Source organism: Chaetodon auriga, chromosome 24 (assembly GCF_051107435.1).
Source record: "Chaetodon auriga isolate fChaAug3 chromosome 24, fChaAug3.hap1, whole genome shotgun sequence".
NCBI lineage: Eukaryota > Metazoa > Chordata > Actinopteri > Chaetodontiformes > Chaetodontidae > Chaetodon > Chaetodon auriga.
The window spans coordinates 3,759,439-3,785,000 of record NC_135097.1 but is presented as its reverse complement, the minus strand read 5'-3'; the positions used below and the strand labels follow the sequence as shown (position 1 = coordinate 3,785,000).

Below are 25,562 nucleotides of genomic sequence, written 5' to 3'. Positions count from 1 at the left end.
GGACGTCACCGCCTGGGTGTGAAAGCTGAGGATGACGCTCTCCTCGCCTCGTGTGCGTCTGTTAATGTGGGATTTATCGGCTGTGGAGGGAATAACAAACATCACCGTCTCTCCTCAAGTCGTCCGGTAGTTAAACGTTCGTTTCGTGCTGCGTTGCTTCTTGTTTACAGTCTGACAGAAGACTTTTTAAAGAGGTTATCAACGTGAGCTCAGATTTGATGAACAGTCACTGTGTTTGCAGGCACTGGGTTTCTGCAGCAGACTGATGAGGCTTAACCATGAGGCTTAAAACTGATTGATTTCATTAATTCCACCTATGTTTTCTCTGCGATGACGTGTCAAAAGGTTCGGCAGCAGCTGCAGCTCTGATTCACTCCGGCTTCTCCTCTGCAGCGGCGCTCGAGGCTATTAGCATTGTAGCATTTAGAGCCACGGACCATAAAACAATCCAGGAGGCTCCAGGAGGTGATGATAAGCAGCATTAAGGAGATCATTAAAGAGGAGATTCAGAGTGCAGAAACTGGCCTGGTGTCTGGGCTTTGAATAGAGACATCAACCTGACAGGTCAACACACGCTGCAGGAGCCCCCTCGGCTCTGTGTGGCCCCCCGGGACAAAGACCTTCGGAGGAGGGAGGAGGAGAAGCTCCCAGGACCCCCTGCTGCACGCCAGCTTCACGCTCCTGCCATTGTCTGCAGGCACGACGCCTCGACCGAGACTTAAACTCAGAAGCTGCGGTCAGCAGCGTGGAAACGTGGCTCAGGCGCCGCGGGCCGGACGCTGCCAGTTCTTTTTGCAGCTCCGAAGGTCGAGCCCAGATTCTACCACGTTTCCTGTTTTGAAAGTGTTTGAATTCACCTTAATTTCCACAGCGGGTCCAGAGTGACCGTGTGAGTCACTCGGTGTTTGACCTACTCTCCAGAATGAGGTCAAAGACTGTGAAAACACGACTTGTGCGTGGCAGGAGCAAGGCAGCACGAGTCCCAGGAGTCACGGTTCAACTCCCAACAGAAACATCGAGACGTTTCTCCTTTATTCACTGAATATTTTGAAGCATTTCCTTATTAGATGTTGTAGTAGAAGCAGTTTAAAACAGTTCCTCAAGGTATAAACAGGTACTCTACGAGCTTCTACTTCATGGGTGTGTTGGAGCGTTAAAAAAGGAAATAAAGAAGCTGATATATTAATTATTCACTGAAAATTGAGTATCTATGAGCAGTGATCAGTGCAAACGAAAAGTGATTTTTACAGGTCTGTAAGTCGTCAGTATCTCACAGAAAAAGAGGGAAAACAAACATATTTACAGCAGATTTGTTTTTCTTCATCCCTTTAATCATCTTATGGGTTCTTCTGGAGCTCCTTGTTTGGCCTGGTGACTGTTGAAATAAGGAACTAGAACATTTAAAGGCCGTTTTCTTGTCAGTTTTCCACATGACGACCAATAACGTTCCTAAATACCTCACAGCAGCGTCCACTGCCAGATTTCACTCCAAAAGCTGTTCCAGGCTAAGAGTTGCTGCAACAACAGAAAGATGCACAAATAAGCTCAGTAACACACACACACACACACACACACACACACACGCACACACACACCCTCTGTCAACCTCTGCCCTCCAGTCTGAGCCTTGTGAGCTTCTCCTCCCTTCCTCACACCCACGCTCACACAAGGCCTTCTTTATCAGGGCGGGAGGAGGGGAGCAGCGGGGATGGAAAAAGAAAAAAACTCCCACGCTCACACCGAAGGCACCGGCAGCTACATGTGTGTTTGCATGTGTGTGTGTGTGTGTGTGTGTGTGTGCCGCCGTCCAGCTCCACTGATCACTGATGTTGCAACCGGGGTGTGCTGTCCTGAAACGGCCTTTCCGTGGAATCATTGAAGGGAGCAAATGAGACAATGGTGCCCCAGATGGAGAAGCCCTTTCTGGGTTAAGCTGCAGCATTGTGGCCCCTTAGAAAGGTGGAGACCCCCGGTCACTGACAGAGTGGGATTAGATTCAATACCAGAGTGGCAACGGAGGAGAGGAGAGGAGAGGTAGAGAAGAAGAAGAGATGGGAGGAAATGAAAGAGGAGGAAAGGAAAGATGAAGGGAGGAGATTTGCAGAAAGGACAGAGGGGTGAAGGAAAGAAAAGAAGGAAAGTAGAGGAGAGGAAAGGAAAGGAATAAAGGGTGAGATGACAAGAGGAAGGAGATGAGAGGTGAGGAAAGGAAATGAAAGGGGGACACAAGAGAAACGGAGCAGAAAGAAGAGGAGAGGAAAAGAAAGGAAAGGAAGAAAAGAAGAGGTGAAAGGAAAGGAAAGGAAAAAAAAGGAAGCTGTGAAGGAGAGGACAGGAAAATTAAGGAAAAGAAAGGAAGAGAAAGAGGAAAGAGCAGGGAGATGAGGAGAGAAGAGGAAAGGAAAAGAGAATCTCCTCACAGGTCTTCTTTCAGTCTCTTTGATTGATCTTCTGTCCTCCATCGATCACCAACATCCTGAATCTCAAACATGGACCCTCAGAAACTTCCGATGGAGCGACACCCACGTGTGAGCAAACACTCTCTCAGGTGAACAGAGTGCGTTTTGTTTCGGCCAGAGGAGGAATGTCTCGACACACACACGCACGCACACACACACAGAGTTTGGACAGACTCCCCTTCACTGAGATGTAACACACACACTTCACACTGCAGCCATCCTCAGTAGAAGAAAACAGCTTAACTCCTGCTAAAGGTAGCTAGCTTAGCATAAAGGTAGTTAGCTTAGCATAAAGGTAGCTAGCTTAGCAGATCTCAGTAGCTGTCATCTCATGTTTGACTCTAAGTGAGTGTATTATATTGAAGTCACAGTCAAAATCTTAGTTTGAACTTGGTCTTAGTCTAAAATTGGTTTATTTAGACTCATACATTACCATCCCTCCTTTCTGCTACGTCCACTTGACATTCAAGCGTTTACACACAAACCTGTGAATCTAAACACTCGGTTGCCTCCTCGTGTTTGTTTTTAATCCAGAATATTCCCAGTAATTATTCAAAACGTGCTGCGGCCACTTCCTGGAGGGTCTCCTCGCTCGTATATTTTTATTAGCCGCGCTCCCGGGACGAGACTAAATATTTTAAATTCCCACTAAAAAATCCCCCCACCCGCTCCTGCTGGAAGGACCGACGCTTGTTTATGTTTGGCTGCCATGTCAGGCGCAGTCCTGCGACACGGGCGCCGTATAAATTCAGGAGGATCCACCAAAGTGACACCTCGTTAGAAATATACAGCAGCTGGAAGCATCAGGATGAACGGTCACAAAAGCTCTGACCTGGTGTTTAAATCCATATTTAAAAGAAGATTTAAGGTTTAATATCATTTCTAGTGTTAATGGCTCCTCAAACATGCAGACTTATACAGTTTATGAGCCTATAAAAACAGTTTTTAGCACTAAAACGCTGACTGGTGGATGTTTTTCAGTCTGCAGCAGCAGAAGTTAACAGTCTGGGTCAAGAAGCTCTTTCCCGGCAGGAAAAATCAACTGAATCGAGAGAAGAAGAGCTGAGAAGTGAGCATGATGTCACTGTGTCGCCGCCGTGTTTGATTGACAGGTGATCTTTGGGAAATCCAAAGAACTGCTTCACCCCAAAGACGTTCTTACCACCTTAAGCTCCAGTAAGACCATTAAAATCTCACTTAATCTGTGAAAACAAGCCCCTCGTTACAGACTCTGAGCTGCCGGCCACATCAAAGCCCTGCTACCCAGAATTCTCAGCGGTGGAGCACAGCAGGGCCACGCTCACCCCGCCGACACTGAAGAAACGCCGACCTGTCGAACCTTAACCCTGAGCCGTCATCCAGATCAATACATCATAAAATGCACGCTCCAGCTCCCATAATCCACCACAACAGCCCCCCGACACACACACACACACACACACACACACACACACCAACAGCAACTCTTAACCTCTTCACTCCAGTCACACATACACACAGAAGAAACAATACACACTCTGGCGGTGTGCTAGCCCGGCGCGCACACGCACACACACACACACACACAGGTTTGTGTACATGTACACACCGCGAGGAAAAAGTCCATTTTGGGGATGGATGGCGCTCTCGGGGCTGATACGGGGACGACACAAACACACACATGAAAACAGCTCAGCGTTGAGAGGTTTCATGAGGACGCTCATGAACAAACACTCCACACTCTTCCTGTTACGCAATCTGGGACACATAATCCAGAAAAATATTACATGCACAGGGACAGTTTATTAAGATGCAGTGTAGACGCCTTCAAAAAAAACACTTGGCAGCTGATTGGATGAACCACCTGTCCATCACTGTTTGTCACTGGTTTTAATCAGATTGGTCCCTTTATGGATCTCTTACTTAAACTTACCCACGTTGCAATTCAAAAACATATCTTGAATCCCAGATTACAAGTTAGAACGGCGGCCAAACCCAATGACATCAAAGCAAAACCGACCAATCAGCTCACAGGAGAAGTAATCTGCAGAAGTAATCCAACGCAGGTGAGGAAGTGTAACGACCTGACGTCAGAACGTTAATTAAATCATTGATAAAGGATGATATTTTGTCCCATTTGCTGCCAAAATCCACATCGACCCACATCCTCACACATGTAAACAAACCAGATTAATAAGATGCTACAGCTCAGTTAGCTAAGAGCTAACAGAGTTAGCTACAAGCACGAATTAGCCAGGGGTCTAATTTAAGATTTTGGCTTATTTAGACAGCTTTAGCAGACTTGTGCTTGCTTGTCAACAAGGGAGGAAGCAAATGCAAAGTTAGCATGACCCCAAACTCATCCTCATCATCATCATCATCATCATCATATTAATTTCGGGTCTTACAGTCCAGCTCTGAACTCTCCACACACGGTTTGTGCACAGGACAACAGCTTATTTCATTATCTTTCATAAACTGCATGCACACACACACACACACACACACACACACACACACACACACACACACACACACACACACACACACACACACACACACACACCCCAGGCTGAGTGTCTCTGGTGGAGTATGGAAGCCATTATATCCGGCGAGCAGCGCTGATAATAGCAAAGGCTAAAAGGTCAGCGGCCTGGTGGGACCAGAGACGGACTGGATTGATCCATCAATGTCATATGTGTGTGTGTGTGCGAGTGTGTGTGTGTCCGCTTTATCTCACACACACACAGATGCACACACACACACTCAGACAGGGGTGAAACATTAACTCCTTAACGTGCACTAAATGACCTTGCCCTCTCGTCTGTGGTGTGGTTTCACGACTGGTTTGTGTGTTTATGAGCACATTCTGTGTGTTTCTACACCCTGTCAGATCAAAGCCGCTGAGCCAGCTTTCAAACTTCACGTTTTTTTTCAATACGGGCTTCCGCTCAAGTATTTTTACGAGAGTCAGGACGGATCACGCTGGCGAGGCTGAGGCCAAAAATCGATAGATGAAAACCACGTTAAGGGAAGAAGCCTTGTGATAGCAGATAAAGAATCCGCCTCTCGGGCTTGAATCAGCCTTTTTGAAGGGGCGGTTCTGCATGTGTTCACCACAACATCCCTCAAGAGTCTGCGCCTGCTGCAAGACAAAAAAAGCTTTTTTTCTGTCTTCGTTTCCAGATGAAACTGGTCATTAGTTGAAAGCAACCTGTTGAGGAAAATCAACAATAACAGAGCAGCGTTTCTACCGCTTCATTTAGCAGCTGCGGACAGATCTGAGCCGCCGCTGCGCACAGAGATCAGATTTATGAGCGTACTAGCTCTTAATTAACATCCACGACAGACTCACCTTTGTTTGTTTGCTCTGAAAACCTATTTCATCATCGGTTTGCTCATGTGAGTGATGCTCAGGATGGGTTGGGTAATCGCACACGAGAGATTTATGTCTGCTTTGTTCCCTCTGCTGGTTTTAACCTTCAAACTTTGAATCAAAATGTGATGACAGTGGGTTTGTTTGCTCGCATCGGCGCAGCGGATTCAAACACAGGCCTTCGATTAGCTGGGTCTGTTTGATTCCTATTAATAATATCTAAAGGTACCCTGTGGAGTTTTTTAACACTAGCGGCAGTCGTGGTCGTTCTAACAGTTTGAGATCAGATTCAGTAAACACCAGAGGAAAAAAACAAAGCCGGCGATGCGTTCAAAGACTCAGAAATTCAGACAAAAAAGCAGGAAAGCATCAATCTGGCCGCCGTGTCCAGAAACATGAAACCTTTGGCTGCCCCCCCCCCCCCACCTCCTCCATCTTTTGATCTATTCTCTCTCCATCCATCTATTATCCAACTATCAGCCTACAGCTACAGGAGCTAAAGACCCCCCCCCATTTCTATTCTAATCAAATGGCCTCACCACTTTTTTGTTCCCATATTTTCATGCATCACATCCTGTCTCGGTCTTTTCTCTTCATTCACCTTTTTATCCTCCTTGATCCGCCGTCTTCCTCCCTCCGCCTTACGTTTCTATCCCTCTGTCTGTCCTACCTAATCCATCTTTCCTATATTTCCCTCTCCCATCCGTCCCGATCACACTCCGACTCCTCTCCATCTCCAGGCACTGATTTTATTAAAAACTGGAAAGCTGTTAGACTGTCAGGCTCGTCAAACCTCCAATGAAAAGCGACTGTTTTTGCATATTTTAACACATTTTCTTCCAGCTTTTTCTCATCCAAACTCGTTTTAAGGCGGTGTCTTTATCCCACAGCCTCCCAACTCCAGCGAGGGTTGGCTGTCCTGTCATTAAGAGTTATTCACATTAAAAGCATTTAATTGGTCCGGCTGTCAGTGCAGCTTTCCCACAGTGGTCAGAAATGCTGTTTCGGAGGCTTTATTTGATTAGAAAAAGAACAAATTTCAGGCGAAGACACTAAGTCCTTTTTATTTATGGGAGAACAGACATTAAATATTGATTATCAGCAGCTTAAATCAGTTTTCAAGAACCCAAAGTCAACCAAAATCATGCAACCCAAGAGATGAATCAACAATCTGGGCAAACTCCTAACCAACAGGAATGCAACACACCCACTGTCCCCCTCCTCCCCGCACCCACAAATTTCAGTTCCCCTCTCAGAAGTTCCACTCATCCAACGAGGAACAAACAGGAGGGAAGACACGACTCCCGAAATCCCGCTTAACGTCCCCCGAACCTGGCGAAGACGAGGGGAGGGACGAAGGCGCGTTTCCGCCAGACGCCACCGAAGGCAGACCGGAGGGACGAGGAGGAGAGAGGACCCGGTAAACAAAGAGACTTCTGTGTCACTTCAGACCTCAAACTGGAGTCGACTTGCCAGGGTAGCCATGAGAGTGGACCACATTGCATGGTGGAATGTGTGCGTGTGTGTGTGTGTGGTGCATTCTTGGGTTTGGGGCATGGCTACGTTGCAATAAACTGTAAACATATAAACACAGACGCACAGACAACACAAGCTATGGCTGCAACAGGCCCTCCTTAATCCGACATAACGGCTGGGAAACTGCCTCTAATGTCAGCGCGTTAAACATAATCGCTGCTGTGCGGCCGGTGGAAAATGTTGTAAAGAGGAAGAGAAACCAGAAACAAGGTGGGATGAACAGAACGGCGTCGGACGACGTGGGCTGGAAGTGAATTTACTGCAAAACACCTCAACTGTCAGTCCACCTTTTCCTTTATGGTTTGAGAAACTTCTCCTCCTCCTTCAGCTAAACAAACTCCTCTCGGATCAGCTGAAAGTGCATCGTCACAGAGCTGAAAACAGCCTGTTTTTCTGAGCTCGTCACACTTTTTTGGAGATACGTGGTTCTCACAGGACAAACATATGATGATCTTATAGAAAAAGATGCTTTGCTGTGGATTAAAGCAGCCAACAGGATATAAAGGAGTTCAATGAGCTCAACCTGAAACACCTACAGCAGTAAAATGCAGCAGAACACTTTACTGCAACTTTTACTTTTAGACTTTAAGTACGTTTTGCTGATAATACCTGTATACCTTTCCTTAAGTCAGGCTTTGAATGCAGGACATGTAGTGGAGTACTTCACAGTGTGGTATTAGTACTTCGACCAGCTCTCTCCACCTCCTCCACCTGGAGCTGCAGGTCAAAATTCGCTAATCAGCAGAACTCAAAACCCTGCAGGGGTTTCAAAAGCTGCTCCCCGTCGCATCAAGATGCAATTTCGGTGTAATGTGAGGAAAAAAAAACATGGCCGAGGTGTGTGTGTGTTTGTGTGTGTGTGTGTGTGTGTGTGTGTGCGCCCCCCCCCAGTGAGAGTGTGAAGGGAGGCTTCTGAAAACGCAGAGCGCCGGACAAAAACAATAACAACTGCAGCCGCCTCAGGTCAGGCCCCCCAGCACACACACACACACACACACACACACACAAACACACACACACATCTTTAATATTTCTTTATGACACACATACATACACAAACACATATACACATTGACACACACGCACACACTACAATAATAACAATGTTGTGTGTGTTTGAGGGTCAGTATACTGATGTTCCTATACAAAGAGAGGCTGTTATTTTAGTGTGTGTGTGTGTGTGTGTGTGTGTGCGTGTGTGTGTGTGTGTGTGTGTGTGTGTGTGTGTATGTGTGTGAGCCTCCAGACGTAGCCTAAAGAAACAGCTAAAGGCTCCAAAGATCAGAGATAGAGACATTCCAACCCCACCCCAACACACACACACACACACACACACACACACACACACACACACACACACACACACACACACACACTCCTGCCTGTAACTTGACTTATTCTCAGGCTCTTGTTATTACACCCATAAACAATCTCCTCATTAACTTCCTTGAAAATGTTCGATATCAGTAAATACTTCACACTGATGTCTCCACTTTAAATTAGACGAACGGCATCAGGATCACAGGAGCCTTTAAACATGCAATCCACACCTAAAAACACGCTAAAAACATCTGCAATTGGTCTACAGAAAACACAGAAATCTTGAAGATGAATGAATGACATCACAGTGAACTGGATACCTTTGGGTTTTAGGTGATTGGTTGGACAAAACAGGCAATCTGAGCTTGGACGCCGAGGACCTGTGCTGGGCAGTTTTGACATTTTATTCACTAAAACTTGATTAATTGGGGGAAAAAAAGGTTCATCAAAACTTCATATGATCCTCGGTTGCAGCCCTTGTATCCACTCAGACAGCAGCTCATCCCTGAAGCTGGCAGCTCCCTGCACATCCTAATATTAAACAAATTTCCATCGCCCATGCGGCGCTGAGAGCAACAATTATGTTCATTACAGATTAGCCTGCGTATCATTTTCTCCATTAATCGTCCTCCATTCATCATTTGCTCTATGAAACAGCCCAAATGACCCCTGCTCCCCACAGCTCAGCGTGACGTATTCAGTTTATTAAGCCTGACCAGCGGCCCAAAACCCCAAAAATATGCAGATTATTAAAGAAGACTAAAAAAAGGAACCACTGATGTTTGGCCATCCCGGTCATAAACGACTTTATATGATTAAATGATGATCAAAATTAAACTGAGTTTTCTGCTTCCTTCCAGGTCTTCATGCAGAACTCGGCGTAATTTGCTGGAAACATGCACACACTCATCAATACGCTCTATTGTGTTCTACACTGCAGCGAGCACAACATATGCTTTGGGTTAGTTAGGACAGTTAGCAAAGCAGTTCAGGGCAGAGGACGTGGAAACACACACACACACACACACACACACACACACACACACACACACACACACACACACACAGTAGAGACAATAGCATCTCTATCTGATGGCATCCTCATCTACCCCCCGCAGAGCAGATTGCTACTGGAGGCTACCTTTACTGGAATGTAGGGAGTAACACACACACACACACACACACACACACACACACACACACACACACACACACACACACACACAAACACACACACACACACACACTGTTGACCGACCCAGGACATTTGGTTGCATACCTCCCACCACATGTCAAAACATTCTTTTGTAAAATCCCTGGATTTCTGTTACTGTCAACAGCGGGACGAGAGAGGAGGACCATCGTCTCCGTCTTTGCCGCCCGTTCTGAGCCAATCAAACTGCCGACTGCTCGCAGTGTTTTCAAACACACTCCCCACAAGACACATGGCCCGATTTCCACAAAAAATAAGAAGCAAAATGCCTCTCGGTCACCAACGGAAAACAACTTCGTAAACAGCCCTCATACCCACATGTAGCACATCTCGCTTTGGGTTCTGAACTTGTGCAACAAGACACATCAAAACCCTGCAGCTAACAAGAGTGTCGCTGACGTAACAGTTTAGTAACAGTTAGTTTGCAATCCTCAAAGTAAAGAAAAGATTCATCAGCTGTCATCATTTTAAAGGGTCTTGCAGCAGTTTTTTCCACAATAGAGTCCAAGACTGAGGCAAGATAAGAAGAGTCTCTGATAAGACTTTCACATATTTCTCATGATCTTCTACATGTCTTTGAAACCTGAGACTTGATTAAATACACTGACGCCAAACACAAACGAGTGCTGCGCAGCTTCAAGAGGGATTCAACCTCAGATCAAGGAGGTTTACAGCCTGCCGAGCATCCGTACAGCTGTCCACATCTGCATCCCCGTTCAAGCAATAAGCAAAAAACATGCACCCAAGAAGGTCATATACATGACATATGAACCTTTGGGGAAGCTACAACACCAAAATAATAATCCAAAATTCAAAGAAACGGCCACAAACTTCTCCCCAAAACTCAAGAAAAGTCCAAACCAAACCTCCACAGTTCAGTCAGACCAGCACAGAGAGTCTTTGGTTCAGTTCATCTCGAGTCCACAGCTCAACACAAATTAACTCTTTGGAATTCAAAAACAAAAAAGACAAGATGAGGAGCTCAGCTCAGTCAAAGCTTTCCCAAAGACGCCTCCCGCTGTGGGTCAGCAGTTCACGGCTGGTTTCGGCGGTTGGACAGTCTGGGAGATGGACTGGGAGGAGGATGGCGGTGATGAATCCAGCTTTGCAGAACATGTGGACCACAAAGAAAATGGACTGTGTGGCGCTCAGCTGGGGGTAGTCGGGCTAGTCACGGGTTTTCACAGAGTTTCTGCTGTGTTTTGGCGTTCGCGCACACCCAAAAGTTTACCCGATTCCTACAATGTATAGATGTTTTGTTGTGTTAAGTTAGAAGTAAAGTTGAGTTTCACTATGTAAGCTAACATTAGCTAACTTGCTATTCATAATGATTGTTAGCTAAGTAGCCGAAGTGTTCATGTACTGAGTGAACAGGCACACAAATGATGGTGCTAAGCCGGCCTGTGTTCATGTCTGGTGGACATTAGCTAAATATTAGCTATTAGCCCAGGAATCAGTGGAGGCTGTGAGTAGCGTTGGCGTTAACCAATGGATCTTAAACTAATGAAGCTTCCTTTTTTTTTGACATGTGCAAAACATTTCATTGTATAATATCACATTAAATCTCTGAGAAAACAAACTGGAGGTAATAACAGTTCCCCCGACTCCATGATACACACAGACACACGAACGATGAACATAAGAAGATAATGAAGGCTGTGAGGCTTTCAGTCCACTCAGACAGACTCTGGTAGAACATGAAGGGTCTGATGTTCATTTAGATAGCAGACATGTCTGGTCTGCAGAGGTCTGCTGGGAAAAACTGACTCCAGCAACTGGGAACCATCAAAACAAAGAGGGACAAGTGTTAAAAACATCCCACGATTCTTCAATTAACAGCCGTCACTAAGGCAACTGATGCATCGCTGCGAAACGGCATCAGCCCGGCACATCTCACCAGCCAGTGAATTTTCTGCAAAAAGCGTATTTTTGGTTGCCGATCTATTCAATGGGATCCCATCCTCAAAGTCAGGGGCCGCGGTGCAACCAGAAACAGTCGAGGAGACGCGAACTCACAAAGACAGATGTCCCCAGAGAGCTCGCAGTGGATCACAAAACCACATATGACAGTGAGCTGACAGCTCAGCTGCAGCTGCTCCATCGAACACAACAATGGAAGGAACTCATCACTTAGCCGCCACCACCGCATTTGAGAAAGGACACTAAAAAATGTCAGCAAACACATGGGATTGACAGCCGCTAGTTCGAAGTGATAAATGACCGAAAACACAACTGTATGGCTCTCAGTCTGTAAACATGCTCACTGGTCCGGCCCAGGCATGTCCACAGATCGGTAAGGATGCACGTAAGGTTCACTTTTGTTCATATTTTGAGATTATTTATCTTCAGTGGACTTGGGAGGGTTTGGAAAACAGCTAGAATCCACTGAATTTCAGGTAATTCACTGTTTGGTATTCAGTGTCTTAAGACTTTGCGGCAAACTAGCATTAGCATATCATTAGCAAACTACACTAATCAGAGTGGTTACGGGTGTTTTTAGGGTAGCCTTCATTCACTGTAAAATTTTAACACTGTTTGGGTCCAAATAACTTATATTTTGTATTTTTATAGTATTTTATAGCATAAAATCTCATGATGTCAAATAACTGTCCTTCATTCCCATCAATCAGGAACGTGTGTTGGCTTTTTAGGACCTGTTAGCTTGAAACTGCGCTATTACAACCCGCTGAGTTAGCATTAAACCATGTATGTGGCCATTAAAGGCATATTTAATGACTGTTTTGCACAATTTTGATTCCATAAAGATCAGGTAGAAACATTAGAGTCAGCCTACGAACGGTTTTGGAGCTAACGTTAATTAGCTAGCTAGCTAGCTGTGAATTTTAAGTGGTAAATCTTCATGGAGGAGCTGATTCCAAAATCCTCCTTCTCACCTATACGGCTTGAAATGAACTTTACTTTCTATTCAGTCCATCACGTCCTTTACGTTGATCGTTCCTCGACTCAGACTGGACTCTTTTGGTGGTCGAGCCTTCGTCCATCGAGCTCCACTTCTCTGGTACAATCTACCACTGCACTTCCAGCTCTGTTGATACGTTGAAATCCAGCTCGCTGTGATCTCTCCTGATTTCACCGACTGTTTCTCCTCCTTGACGAGCAGCTACCACACCCTGTTACGGTTCCATGATCTCTGCTTTCAGAATTTCAAACCTCAACCTACACGAATACGTATGCATTTCCACGCCGGCACGGCAACTTTTGCACATATTTTCACTGAAGCTAAGCTAACGACTGGCTGGCTAACTTTGTCGAGCAGATAAAAACTCTCCGTGTCATCACAGCTGATCACTGCCCTGAGAAAAACAAGTATTCGAGGCTGAAAATGATGTGTTTCAGCAAAGCACCCTCATGTATGAACACACACATGCACGATATCTCCACACCCATCCACACACACACCCCACAGTGGTAATTTGTTATGCTCCTGGTGGAATGTTGACCAAATGGCTTATATCCCTCTGCTGTCTCCGACTCGGGAAAAGCCACCCTTCCCCCTCCTGCAGCGTACACGCTCTCCAAAGGGCCACGAACACACACTCCTCAAAACATGGACGTCCTGAACGGGCAGCTGGCACATTTCTACGCGCTTTCCGTCCCGTGCACATGTCCACGAGCAACGCTTGATTAATCTGAATGATCGTTAATAAAACGGAGGCTGGACTGGACAGGGACCCCAGGTCTGACCCACTGCCTGCTGGAGGGATTATGTGTCCAATCACGCCTGGGAATCCCTCAGATTTCATCTTTTGATAATCACAATTAAGCTTGTTTTGTATAATTTACAATGATGCAATGCAGACAAAGGCAGCAAATCCTCACTTTTGAGAAGCTGGAAGCAGCAAATGTTTGTCTTTTTCTCTTGATTTGAAGCTTGTTGTGAAGTTGTGGTCTAATTGTTTCAGCGCTAAACCCCAAAAAACTCCTGTGGCTGCAATCTCCGCGTGTTTCGACCCCCCCTGTATGATACCACCTCTTGTTTTCACTCGAGGGTCTAAATTTTGGTCGCGTCATCTCAACTCTATGACTGCTGAGCAGCTTGCAGATGAAGGATGAGAGACGAGGGAAAAGCTGGTAAATAGGATTATTTTGTCAAACAGACACAACTGTGTGACGAATACCACACGAGCTGCACGTGTTTTAGGAAATCGTGTCAAAGTTACCTCTGGATTTTTCTGAAAAAGCGCATAAATCAAAGCTTTTAGTGAAGACACGCTGCTTCAGGTGGCATAAAGACGCCATGTTGGAGGTTTTCCTGGGTGTCAGTGTCTACGAGAGCATTTATTTTAAAACATATATAAAGTTTAATCAGTTTATGTAGCTGCATCTCTCTTGCACTGTGTATGTTTCACACACACACACACACACACACACACACACACATGCTCGTCCCTCTCTCTCGGAAGTGAGAGGATTAAGACTGTATTCAGCTGTGGTCCATACAGACACAGTAAACCTCTGTGTGGATGGAAACTCTCTCTGGACTTAAAACACATTATACACTCATGCTTTCACACACACACACACACACACACACACACACACACACACACACACACACACACACACACACATACACCTCAGCTTTACCTTCTCACCGTGTTCCCGTCTTTCTCGTCTTTCCTTCAAGGATTTCACACTTAATCATTAAACACTTTCCTGTGCCACAGTTCCCTGTCCAGCACTCATCGCCTGAGCTACTTTATTGTGTCCGTGTGTTTCGGGATGTGTGTGTGTGTGTGTGTGTGTGTGTGTGTGTGTGTGTGTGTGTTTTAACTAGCCACTGGACACAAAACAGCCACAGAGCACAGTTTGATTTTTATCTCCTTTAGCAGTCCCAGTCACATTTTCCCAGGGGCTGTATTACTGTGTGTGACTTCGTGTGTGTGTGTGTGTGTGTGTGTGTTTCCAGATGACTGAGCCAGGCTTTTCCATTCCCCGCTGTGGTGCTGTGGTGAATATAGAAGCAGTACGCCGGCCAACATTTACACCACCGCTGCTGCGACTTTTCAGCAGAGTGGGCGAGAGACAGCGAAGGAGAGGCTGAGAGAGAGAGCAGAGGTTGCGTGTGAGACGGCCTACTTATGCACTGGACTGAACACACACACACACATACACACACACACACACACAGACCACCCCCAGCAGAACACACACCAATAATTACTTGCAGTAATTCAAAGACACCCTCCTCATTTCCAGCAGCTCACCGCCCGCAGCGTGAAACCGTGAGAAGAGGCCGAGAGGAAGCGTAGGCCCCCCTCGCCTCCATCGCACAAGGCGAGGTCACGTCGAAACCTGGAAGCACGCACTAAATCCTCAAACTCCCCACAAACACACCTGAAAATGAAAAGCGGCCTCTCAGAGCTCTGCAGAGATGACCGCAGACCCCAGTGCGTGACATTCTGCGCGTCTGCCGGCCGCAAAGCAAGCCGGTGTCGATGGAAGCCTCTGCAAAAAGGGGCATTAAACTACGAGCGAACAAGCACGAAGCAACGCGAACAATGTCTCATCAGAGAACTGCAGCCTTTCTTATTGAGGATGTCCACATTTCTGCCTCAAACTCTGCCATCTGATGTGGTTTTAGTCATCTGTCAGCACTCAGGCAGTGGATGAAGTGACAGGGAGATGAACTGAGCCTCAGCGATCCCCTTGGGACCCCCTTTTAGCACCCCTGAGGGGAACCCTTTGACCTCCAGGTTTGAGAACCCAACCGCTGCATTGCATGAAACGGGGCTTTTTCTTCATTCACAGACGGTGACAGCTGACAAACATCACCTGGCCCGGACGTTTGCTCTGGCTTTGGGCAATAACTTTTTATTCACTGCCGGAGGAAGAGGAGGAAGAGGGGACCTTCGAATGTGGCCGTGCAGGAGTCAGGGTGCAGGAAAAGCAGCGTGAGGAGTTTTTCAGGCTTGATTCATTGGGTTGAAAAGTTGAAACCAAAGGACGAGCAGCCAAGCAGACTGAAAAGCACAGATGGATGAATGAAGCCTGCAAAACTAACCACAATTGCTGTTTTGGTTGAACGTTGCAACATCCTTAAGAAATGCAACTCCTGACCTCAGTTTGAGTGTGATACCGTGCAAATCTGGAGCCAAGGCGGCGGATGTGCGGAGAAAAGTCACTCAGAGGTACTTTAAACACACTTTTCAGCAGTTCCAGCTCGTGTGAGTAACAGTTCCCATACAAACAGCGGGGTCAGTGAAGCTAGCTGTGACGGTCAACTTACTTTAGTGATGATGAGCGGCTCGCCGTGCTCGAGCCCTCCTTTCAGCGTGAACCCCCAAGGCGCGCCCCCGCTCAACTGGACCTGAATGTGGTGGAAAGAGACGAGCTGCTCAACCGTTTCCATTCTCCTCCGTGTCTTTCTTCTTCTCTCCTTCTCTCTCTTTCTCCGTCGGTGTGTTGACCCGGCTTGTGTCGTTGCTAGCTAGCGGCGCCGGTAGCGGTCCCTCGGCTTCTCCATCACCGCTCTACCAACAACAACGAATGGATGGATGAGTGGAAGGAAGGAGTGAGTGGACGAGGGGGAGGGAGGAAAGTTTTAGCTAGCGACAAGCCGGTCAAAGTTAGTTCTAATATGTGGGCTAACTTCCGGTCAAGGTGTTTATCGCCGAAGAAAAGTTACCGTTTGCTTGTTTTGCGGTTTTAATCTCGCTCCATATCTTATCACATGATTGCACCGATTGTTTCGTTCCGTACCTTAAGTTTATTTCCTGCTTGCGTCCCCGAAAAAAACAGCGACAGCGCTTTTGTTTTTACATCTTCATCAAACACATCCGGTTACTGTGGCTAGCTCGACGCAACTAGAAACTTTGGGAAAACTTTGGGCATAGCGATGGGCGGCACCTCCCACTGTTCGAACGGCGGGATGTGATTGACGGAGAGCTTCACCAATAGGAGAGAGGCTGTGGCTGAACGTGTCCAATGACAAGTGAAGATGGGGAGGGGCTACAGGCAGGCTCGCGGCGGCAACAGCAGCAGCCAAACAACAGTATCAGAAGTGAGTGGCTTTTCATTAGAAACATGAAACCCGCCACTAACATTTGTCCATTTTACCTACTAGGGACCACGCGCCCCGCAAAACAATGAGAAAGGTAGTGGTCCAACAGTAATATTTAGCAGGCTACAGAACAAATACAACAAAACTACAAATCCAAGAGGAATAATGTAGTATTTTTGGATGATACTGTTACTGTTACTTTACAATACTCCACCACTACTTTTATTTGACAGCTTTAGTTACTGGTTACTTTTCAGATTCAGACTGTTCATACAAAATATAAATCAGCAAATAAATTCTGCTATATTGCAATAAATTAAGCTACTACTAATACTACTACTACTACTATAAGCACATTCTGCTGAAAATGAATATTTTTACGATGTAGTTTTGGCAATTATGTAAGGAAGTGAATGCATCTTCCACCATGGCATTGTCAGTGCATCCAGGAACCATCACACCTGTATTTTTACCTCCCTGTGTCTGATTGGATCACCAAAGGCACCTTTTAATGGCACATGGACCAGTATCCTTCTACAAACTGCTGAATCTGGAATGCAAACCGCGTCTAAGCCTTCATTCTTCCACACTGAAGCTCTGCAGACCTGCAGCATGAACCACAACAGGCCAACAACAACATTTGCTATCACGTCCCACACATTTCTAAAGCTTTAGCAGCCTGTTTGTCTGACCACCATATTAAGAAACATTTAAGCAAGCAGTTAGAGGCTCTCAAACATGAGCTTCCAGCCATTTTCGCATACAGGTAGAGTTTTCCAGGATACGAAGTTGACAGTCACTTCAGCCTTTTTTGGTTCACTTCTTTATGGAATTAAACATTTTGACTGCGTTTCTTCCTCAGACGCTCATATTTGCTGCATTTCCCCCACAGTTTGAAGTTTTCCCACAGTCTCCCTGCAGACTGAAATGATCAGGATTGGAGATAATCACCGTTGTGGAATGCCACCACGCTGCAGTGGCACTCGGCTGAATGTGTGTGTGTGTGTGTGTGTGTGTGTGTGTGTGTGTGAATGAGTGACTGTCTCTGTTTGCATCAAGAGAAAGAACAAGCAAACGAGGAACGACAGAGAGAATCAAAGAGAAAGGGGGACAGACGTGAACATGCCCAGACATCCCACTTCTCACCCGCACCAGGAGCAGTTTGTTTTGGTCAGATCAGTTTTTTCCAGCACGTTTTTCTTTCATTTCTTGTCATTTTAAGCAGTTTTTTTGCAGCATTTCATGCAGTTCATATACTTTAGTTTGTGTTATTAATCTGAAGAGTAACTAGTTACTCAAGGTATCAAATGAATGTAGTTGAGAAAATAGTACAATATTTGTATCACGGACATGTAGCAGAGTAGATGTATAAAGTATCAGAAGGTGGAAATACTTACCTCAAAACTGTACTCAAGGAAATACACTTGATTACTTTCACTTTTAATGTTATTAAAATGTGTAGAAAACGTTATGTCACTCTGGCATCACAGAGTCTTGTGTTGTTGTGTCATTCTACCACCTGGCGGCGCCAAAGTGATGTAAATCTTAGACAACTCAAAACTGAAAACATTCACTTCAGTTAATCGCGTCCTTTTCCTGCATCCAGATTTCGTGTCTGTCAGAATAAATTGTCGAGCATGTTGCAGTGGAAATCCCTGATCTCCAAAATGTGGACTTCGAGGGCAACTGAGAAAAGCTGCTGCAGATGTTGGTCAGAAAAGGTTTATTTTACTCATGCAGTAGATTTTTAAAGGGTTGGATCATTTGGATTAATCCAAACAGACGCATGGAAGTAAAACTGATGCATGAAAAGAAGTCCATAAACTTCTGGTGGTAGAAAATTAAGCTGTGTGTCAAAGTTAAGCGGATCCACAAAGTCAGAACCAAATATGGGAAAACAAATAGATTTTTAAATATCTGACAAAGAATAGAAAAAAAACATGTGAATTTACAATATCTACATTTAAAACATTTGCAAATTGACACAGTAATTTGTGCACAGTACCCAAGACATGAATCACAACATTAGTCCATCCTGCCACTTTTACGCACAGATCACGTGGTTTCCACACGCTGCTGCTGCGTCTCACGCACAGCCGAGGGGTTAATTGAGGTCACCGCCAAATTCAGGAAGTTGATTGTCATTTCTAATATGGCCAGTGGCCAGGTGAGCCTGTAAAGCACGTACTCGGCCGTGCGGAGGATGGTAGCCATCAATAGCCGCGTCGGTGGTGCTCGCTAGCGCCAAAGGTTTCATAACAAACATGAGGGCGACCCGCAGCAAACACAGCGCACTGCGTGTCTGTGTCCTGTCCTTCTTTATCTTCCTGCTGTGCTCCACCTGCACCGGTGTCACGGCCGGGCGGAAAATGGCCTCTCATCGTCCCACGTCGAAGCGCAGCGGTCAGAGTCACCAGAGCGCAATGCTCCAAGGCGCGCACCACCGGCCGCTGACGGACGAGCAGAAAGCGGACCAGAACCTGCAGTTCATGTTGAGTTTGTACCAGAGCGCGGCCGAACCGGACGGCAGGCCCAAGCAGCACCGAAAGTTCGGCTCCAACACGGTCCGTCTGCTGAGACCGTCGGCGTCATCGGTGCACTACCTGCCAGCGTCGAGAGGTGAGATTAAGATTGTTAATTGATCTCCAGGTATCAGCACCTACAGGCCTTATTAATTAAACCCAAAGACCTGCTATTTAAGGCTGGAACGTGTTATTCTGGCAGGCACCAAACTCTAATCAGTGGACCCATTAATTTAACATTTCTTGGCAGGTTTTACTGGTTCTAGCAAACAAATACCAATGTTTATTTAATTAAAGAGGCAGATGCTTTGAAACTATCATGCAGAATATTTGTCATTTTTTCTGCATTTTTTTGTTTTCAAATCAGATTTGCACCCAGTTCAGCCTCTCCATCGAGTCTTTTAATATTATCATAGTAATAATAAAAGGTGTGAGTTGTTGAAGTCAGAGAAGGATTCACCTCCTCTTCTGTGCCCCCCCCCCCCCCCCCCCCCCCTTCAGATCACCACTACAGCTTCACAGTCCAGTACAACGTCGACACTCTTCCCTCGGAGCAGCTGATCCGAGCCTCGTTCATCCACCTCCGCTCTTCATCCTCCTCCTCCTCCACCCCAACCCCAAGCTCCACCCAGGCCCTCGAGCCGCCCCGCTGCAGGGCTCAGATCACCTCACTGGGCAAAGAGAGCCTGGTCACCCTGGAGCCCCACGAGCGGTGGACGGAGACGGACGTCACCGCGCACGTCCAGCAGGGGAGGACCCAGGGCACGGGGGGGCACTTAACCCTCACTGCCCAGTACTGGTGCACAGAGCCTGGGGTCGCTGAAGAGGACGACAGCCTCTCACGGTGGTGGGCTCGTCTTCAAGGCAGAAAGAGATGGAGAGGTGGACCTCATCTTGAAGTCCCGGCTCTTCTTCTATACCTGGAGGAGGAAAGGGAAGTGAAGGACTGGATGGGGGACTTGCTGGGGACTGAAGGGGAAGACATCATGAGGCGAATCGGTCTGTGGCACCCTTCAGTTCGCCGCCTCCGCCGCTCCAAAGACCTTTCATCTTCAGAGGCCAAAGATCCTTCGCTGGACGTCCTGAAAAACGCTCCTACTTCCTCTTCGTCCTCCTCTTTTTCCACCTCCACCTCTGCCTCCATCATCTCCGACATCCCCAACTACAAACGCAAAACCGGCACACCCAAGAACCGCTGCAAGCTCCACTCGTTCCGCCTCTCCTTCGACGAGCTCGGCTGGGGTCACTACTTCATCGCTCCGCCGGTGTACAACCCGCGGTTCTGCCAGGGCAGCTGCCCGAGGGTGCTCCACTACGGCTACCACTCCCCCAACCACGCCATCATCCAGACGGTCATCAATGACCTGGGCGTCGGGGACGTCCCTCCTCCATCCTGCGTGCCTTACAAGTACATGCCCATGAGCGTGCTGGTTGTGCACAAGAAGAAGGTTGAGTACAGGGAGCTGGAGGACATGGTGGCCGAGTCGTGCACCTGTCGCTAAAGACTCTGGAGGAGACTTGACTGACTCAGCTATGCTTCGCAGTGAGGAAAGAGACTAAAGGGGGCAGATGTGGTGGCTCATCTGTTTGATCTACAGCTCGGTGGCGAACCATAATGAGCTCGAGAGGAGGAGGAGGAGGAGGAAGAAGTTGTTGTGGTTTCAGATCTTCACCATCCCTGTTGAAGCACTTTAAAAGGCAGCTCTGGCCTGTTGCCTGCTGTGAGCTGTTTGAAGCACTGTGCAGACTGGTGAATGTGTCCGATGTCACATTCATAGTCACTGTGTAGAGTCCATATTCAGTATTCAACCTCAAACCTCGAATCAGTATCTTCTTTTCTGCCTGTTTGTTCTTTCTTTATTCTTTTTTTCTGTACTGTTCTTTTAAAAAAAGGAAAAAAAAAGTTGATCCGTGTTTTCACATCAGTGCGATTTTCACAAAAAAATGTTGAAAAATCTGATAATGTCTGTGTAAAAATAGAAAAAAGAAACCTGGATATCGTGTTGGCAGTTTGAGGCTGCGCTCCTCAGAGAAACTAGACATTTCTTAAAAACAATTTTTAATGCACGGGGGGTCGATTGTTGGATGTAACTGTAGAGGCCTTGTGACACATTTTTGCTGTTCACAGTCTGAATGTTTGCATTTTGTACGTATTTATAATGGGAGGGGTCTCCTAGAACCCGGAAAAAAAAGCCCTGCGACTGAGCTGTCTTAGAAAAAAATCTCAAAATGAAGAAATGAAGGATGAAGAAGAGTTGCACCAGTACTGAATGTTAAGCAGATGTATTGGAAGTGGAGAGGAATGCAATTTTTATCATGAATGAAATTGAATAATGAAATAAAATGCAAGTTTCCTAAAAACCTAATTTCTTGTCATTTTTTGATGTTCAAAAGTTTATTAGTAAAGTTAATTTTGTATTAATGTTCTTTAAAACTCATGCATGATGCCACTATGTGATGTCTTAACTGCTAGCAGGAAGAATTGCTGTGTGTATAAGTGAGGTAAAAACATAATGCAATGAAGGATTTTAAAAAAATACCACTTACAGCGACCAAATAAATTGGAGACAATTGCAATTGCAAATTGCATATCAGTTGCTGCCAAAAGGCATACAAAGAGGAAAAACACTGCAATATTCAAGCAGTTCTGTTCATCAAATGAGCGGAATTTAATGAATAATAGTTATAAATTGTAAAGAATGACCTTAAATAACTCAACTATCAACATACTTTTCTTTTAAACAAGCGATCATTTTCTAAGATTCCTATGAAACACACAAGGTTTAGTAAAGTGCATGATTGCATTGAGTTCAACAGATGGCGCTCTTCACTAAGAACAAAGACTTGGTGCAAAACGTTTCCACATGCAGACGCAGATCTCAGTCCAGCCGAGGAGGCTGGTTTGTTTGAGCAACTGAAGAAAGATGAATGCATCGTTCTGATTATTTCACCGCTAACTTAGAGGTCACAGGATAACGGGGCCGACTATTCTCAAGCTTTATTTCAAAAGATCTTTGAAATAGAGACTTAAAAGCTTAATGCGATTTGCACTGATGTTTATATTACTTGCACCTCTAGCAAGGCTTCACAGAAATTCGTTTTGTAGAGCCGCTTTTCCATCAGTATCAGCGTCAGAGTTTGATTTAATTGTTCCTCAAAAGTTAATTAGCGCGGTCAGTGCAGGGCAGCGTCAGTGTCACCATGACACGCACTCCGTATCAGACAGGTCGGGAAGTGGGTCACAGAGAAGCCATTACTTGGTCACCGTTTACCAAGAGACGCGCAAACACACACACACAAACAAGCCATGATAAGCTGCAACCTATTTATGTAGTATAATAACATAAGGAAATAAAGCTGGATACGATTAACCCACATTTATATATGCACGATGAGTTTTTATGACAGTTATGGAAAGAAGCCTTATTAAGTGAGTCATTCCCTGCTGTGCACTGCTTCTCACCAGTCTCAGGTTTAGAGTGCGTTGAACTGAGCTGTGACCAGATTTCAGCTGTATCACAGTCACCTAATATCCTCAAACAGGGCAGCAGTCTTTGCAAGGTTGTTAATAAATGCCAGTGTGACTCAGACAGTGATAACTTTGTCGAGTTCAGAGTTTCAGCCTTGAGAACATGCCTTTCAGTCAACACACCTCTGGATTTTGGCTTGTTTTGAGCTCGGTATTAAAATTACTGTTGTGGTATTTATTGCAGGGATTTAGGGCAGTGATATGGTTCAGTTTCATTCCTCTAAAGTGCCAGAATCAAAAATTACATCTGCAAAAAAGTATAGCTGGAGAGGCAATAATCCCCTTAAAAAACACAGTTAGGGAATTTAATTCAGCTTGTTTTAGAGATTTTAAATGATAAAATAAAAGCATACAGAACAGAAACTTGGCACCGGTGAGTTAAAATCAGGCTACATCGAAGTCAAAAAAGCATCACAGGTGTTGCAGTAAAAGAGCAGGAGTGAGAAAGAAATGTTTAATTCATTTTTATTCTCATTTCGCCCGAGGCTCTGCAGTGCCGATCTGTTACCGTAACATTTGTTTATAGAGTGACTGGAAGTCGGCAGTTTTACGGGACCTCCCTGTCTAATTTCCTCAAGGGATTTCGGGAGTGCTGTGGTTTTGTCCTGCTCATCCTAATCTCAGATGTTGTAATGTTCTGAAATAACTCGCAGGGAAGCACACTTTAGCAAGATTCCCATAAATGTCACACAAGGATGTGTCACCGGAGGAAGAAGTGACCTGGTACTAATCACATTCGACTGAAGCCAGACGGGTCCAAGGAGGTCGGCTGTTACGTAAAGAAAACAACTTTTGAGTCCTAATCCTGGATGCTGTGTGGAGAGAGAAAGTGTGTGTGTAATGAAATGAGTCAGACAGACAGTCACACAAACACAAACGTTTGCATTTACTGTATGCTGTGTGTCATTGTTTTTACTGTGTTCGATATACCTGGAATTAGTAAAGCAGTCCATCCCCTTTGGTGAGGAACAAGCAGCATCTGTTAAAATTGTTAAAACATGATCAAAAAACTAAAAATGAAGCAAAAACAAACTAAAAAAAAAGTTGAAACTAATCAATAGTTGTATTAGCACCACATGCATGTTTATTGGATGCTAATGCATGTGACATTTAGAATGCAAAGATTATACTAATGTCTGGCGAGTTAGCTTTTTAGCATGTTAGCCTTTTACAGCACTAGCATGCCGACATTATCATGTCAACATGCTAACACAGCATAGCAGCTAGCTCAGACATGCGCTCTTGAAGTAACCGTGTTTAACTTCAGTAACGGCGTGTGCTGTGGTGGATGCTAAGAGTACGGAAAGTAAACCCCAGGAACACACTTAATTTTTACAGAAAGAAAGAAGAAATGCTGAAAGACATATTGAGTTACGGAAGCTAGATGACCAGAAGCTAAGCGTCATGACTTCAGCTCTCTGGAACTCGTGTATGTCAGGACCAACGATGGAATGAATGCTGGAACCAAATTTCATGGTTAACTATCATCACCTGTTGAGATATTTCTGTCTGAACTCTGGAAGTATTGGACACTTTTTCTGTGTGAGGTCATGTGGGGTGGTTAGCCCAGTTTCTGCCCTGGACAATCAATATGACCTGTTATCATTATAAATGAATCCTCGGGCCACATTAAATAAAAAACATTTGACATTTAAAAGCTGGGAAAAAGAAACCTTTTACCATCAGCATCTCTTGCCATACATAAAAACAAGAATGTCTTACAAAACAAGAGCTTGAGCTGTGTTTTTGTCTACTCTGACCACCCAAAATAAACCCACATCTTACACAGATCGACCTAAAGACAGAAATGAACCGTAGTGAGCTTAGGACTGTGACTTTTGTCTTTGAAACCTTTGGAAAATTATGAAATATTTGATTAGTAATGATCTGTTGACAGTTGAAACCGTTTGCCTTCCTCCAGCAGGACTGTTTGCAAACTGCACCATCACCTTGAATGCCCCAGTGGTCCTGTCAGTAAACTGCGCTATAATTGTTCTCTCTGGTAACATAAAATGGGGGAAACTAGCAAGCAGCGCCACAAAGGATACGGCGACGCCAAAGTATCATAGAAACAAAGTGCTGGAGTATTATTTTGGGTTCTACAACATACATACTTAAATTGCAGATAAAGGTGAGGCAGCACAAATGAGTGGAACAGTGCCAATCTGTCATGTAGTTTAGGTTTAGGCCACAGAGGTTGTGCTCATGGCATGATCGCAGCAGCATTTAGACAGCAGCATTTGGCTCGTTTCAATGGAACTGGCCGACAGCCATGGCGTCTTACCAGCGTTGTCTTTTGAGGGAACAGAGAGCAAAACTTCAGAAGGTATCACAGTTTATTAGCTGTGTATCACCATTCACAGTAAGAAAACCCTGCTCCACAGAATATACATGGTTCGCCAACAAAGACACAAATCTGTCTCTTGAACAAACTTTTACTTATTGTAGCTTTTGCAACACAGCTAGCTAGTATGTTAACTGATGTGACACTGGGTGGTTAGCTCGCTAGCTAACAATTGGTTTTGCAAAGTTTTATGAGTTTTATAACACTTAAAACATAATTTTTGTTTGTTTACAATATTGTAAAACTTTATGTTCCTGATA

At 45.4% G+C, this 25,562-nt stretch overlaps 2 protein-coding genes across 2 annotated transcripts in view; one reads left to right on the top strand and one right to left on the bottom strand.

Annotated features, from left to right (window-relative positions):
- The window catches only part of shroom4 (shroom family member 4), a 57,217-nt gene extending 40,797 nt beyond the window's left edge, over positions 1-16,420 (bottom strand). Inside the window, exon 1 of the mRNA XM_076725184.1 lies at positions 16,134-16,420. Within this exon, the coding sequence (XP_076581299.1) occupies positions 16,134-16,256 (123 nt within the window). The 5' untranslated portion in view covers positions 16,257-16,420. The remainder of the gene's footprint in view (positions 1-16,133) is intronic.
- Positions 16,421-19,171: 2,751 nt separating this feature from the next.
- Positions 19,172-20,931, top strand: bmp15 (bone morphogenetic protein 15). The gene is made up of 2 exons (XM_076725381.1): positions 19,172-19,526; positions 19,931-20,931. Exons 1-2 carry the CDS (start codon positions 19,172-19,174, stop codon positions 20,929-20,931), a joined length of 1,356 nt encoding a protein of 451 aa, XP_076581496.1.
- The last annotated feature ends 4,631 nt before the right edge of the window (positions 20,932-25,562 follow it).

What these genes read in the sequence shown, in the direction of transcription:
- bmp15 (XM_076725381.1), top strand. Translation starts at nt 19,172, where the DNA reads ATGAGGGCGACCCGCAGCAAACACAGCGCACTGCGTGTCTGTGTCCTG. An exon ending in CTACCTGCCAGCGTCGAGAG is followed by an intron (nt 19,527 to 19,930) that starts GTGAGATTAAGA and finishes CCCCCCCTTCAG; the next exon opens with ATCACCACTACAGCTTCACA.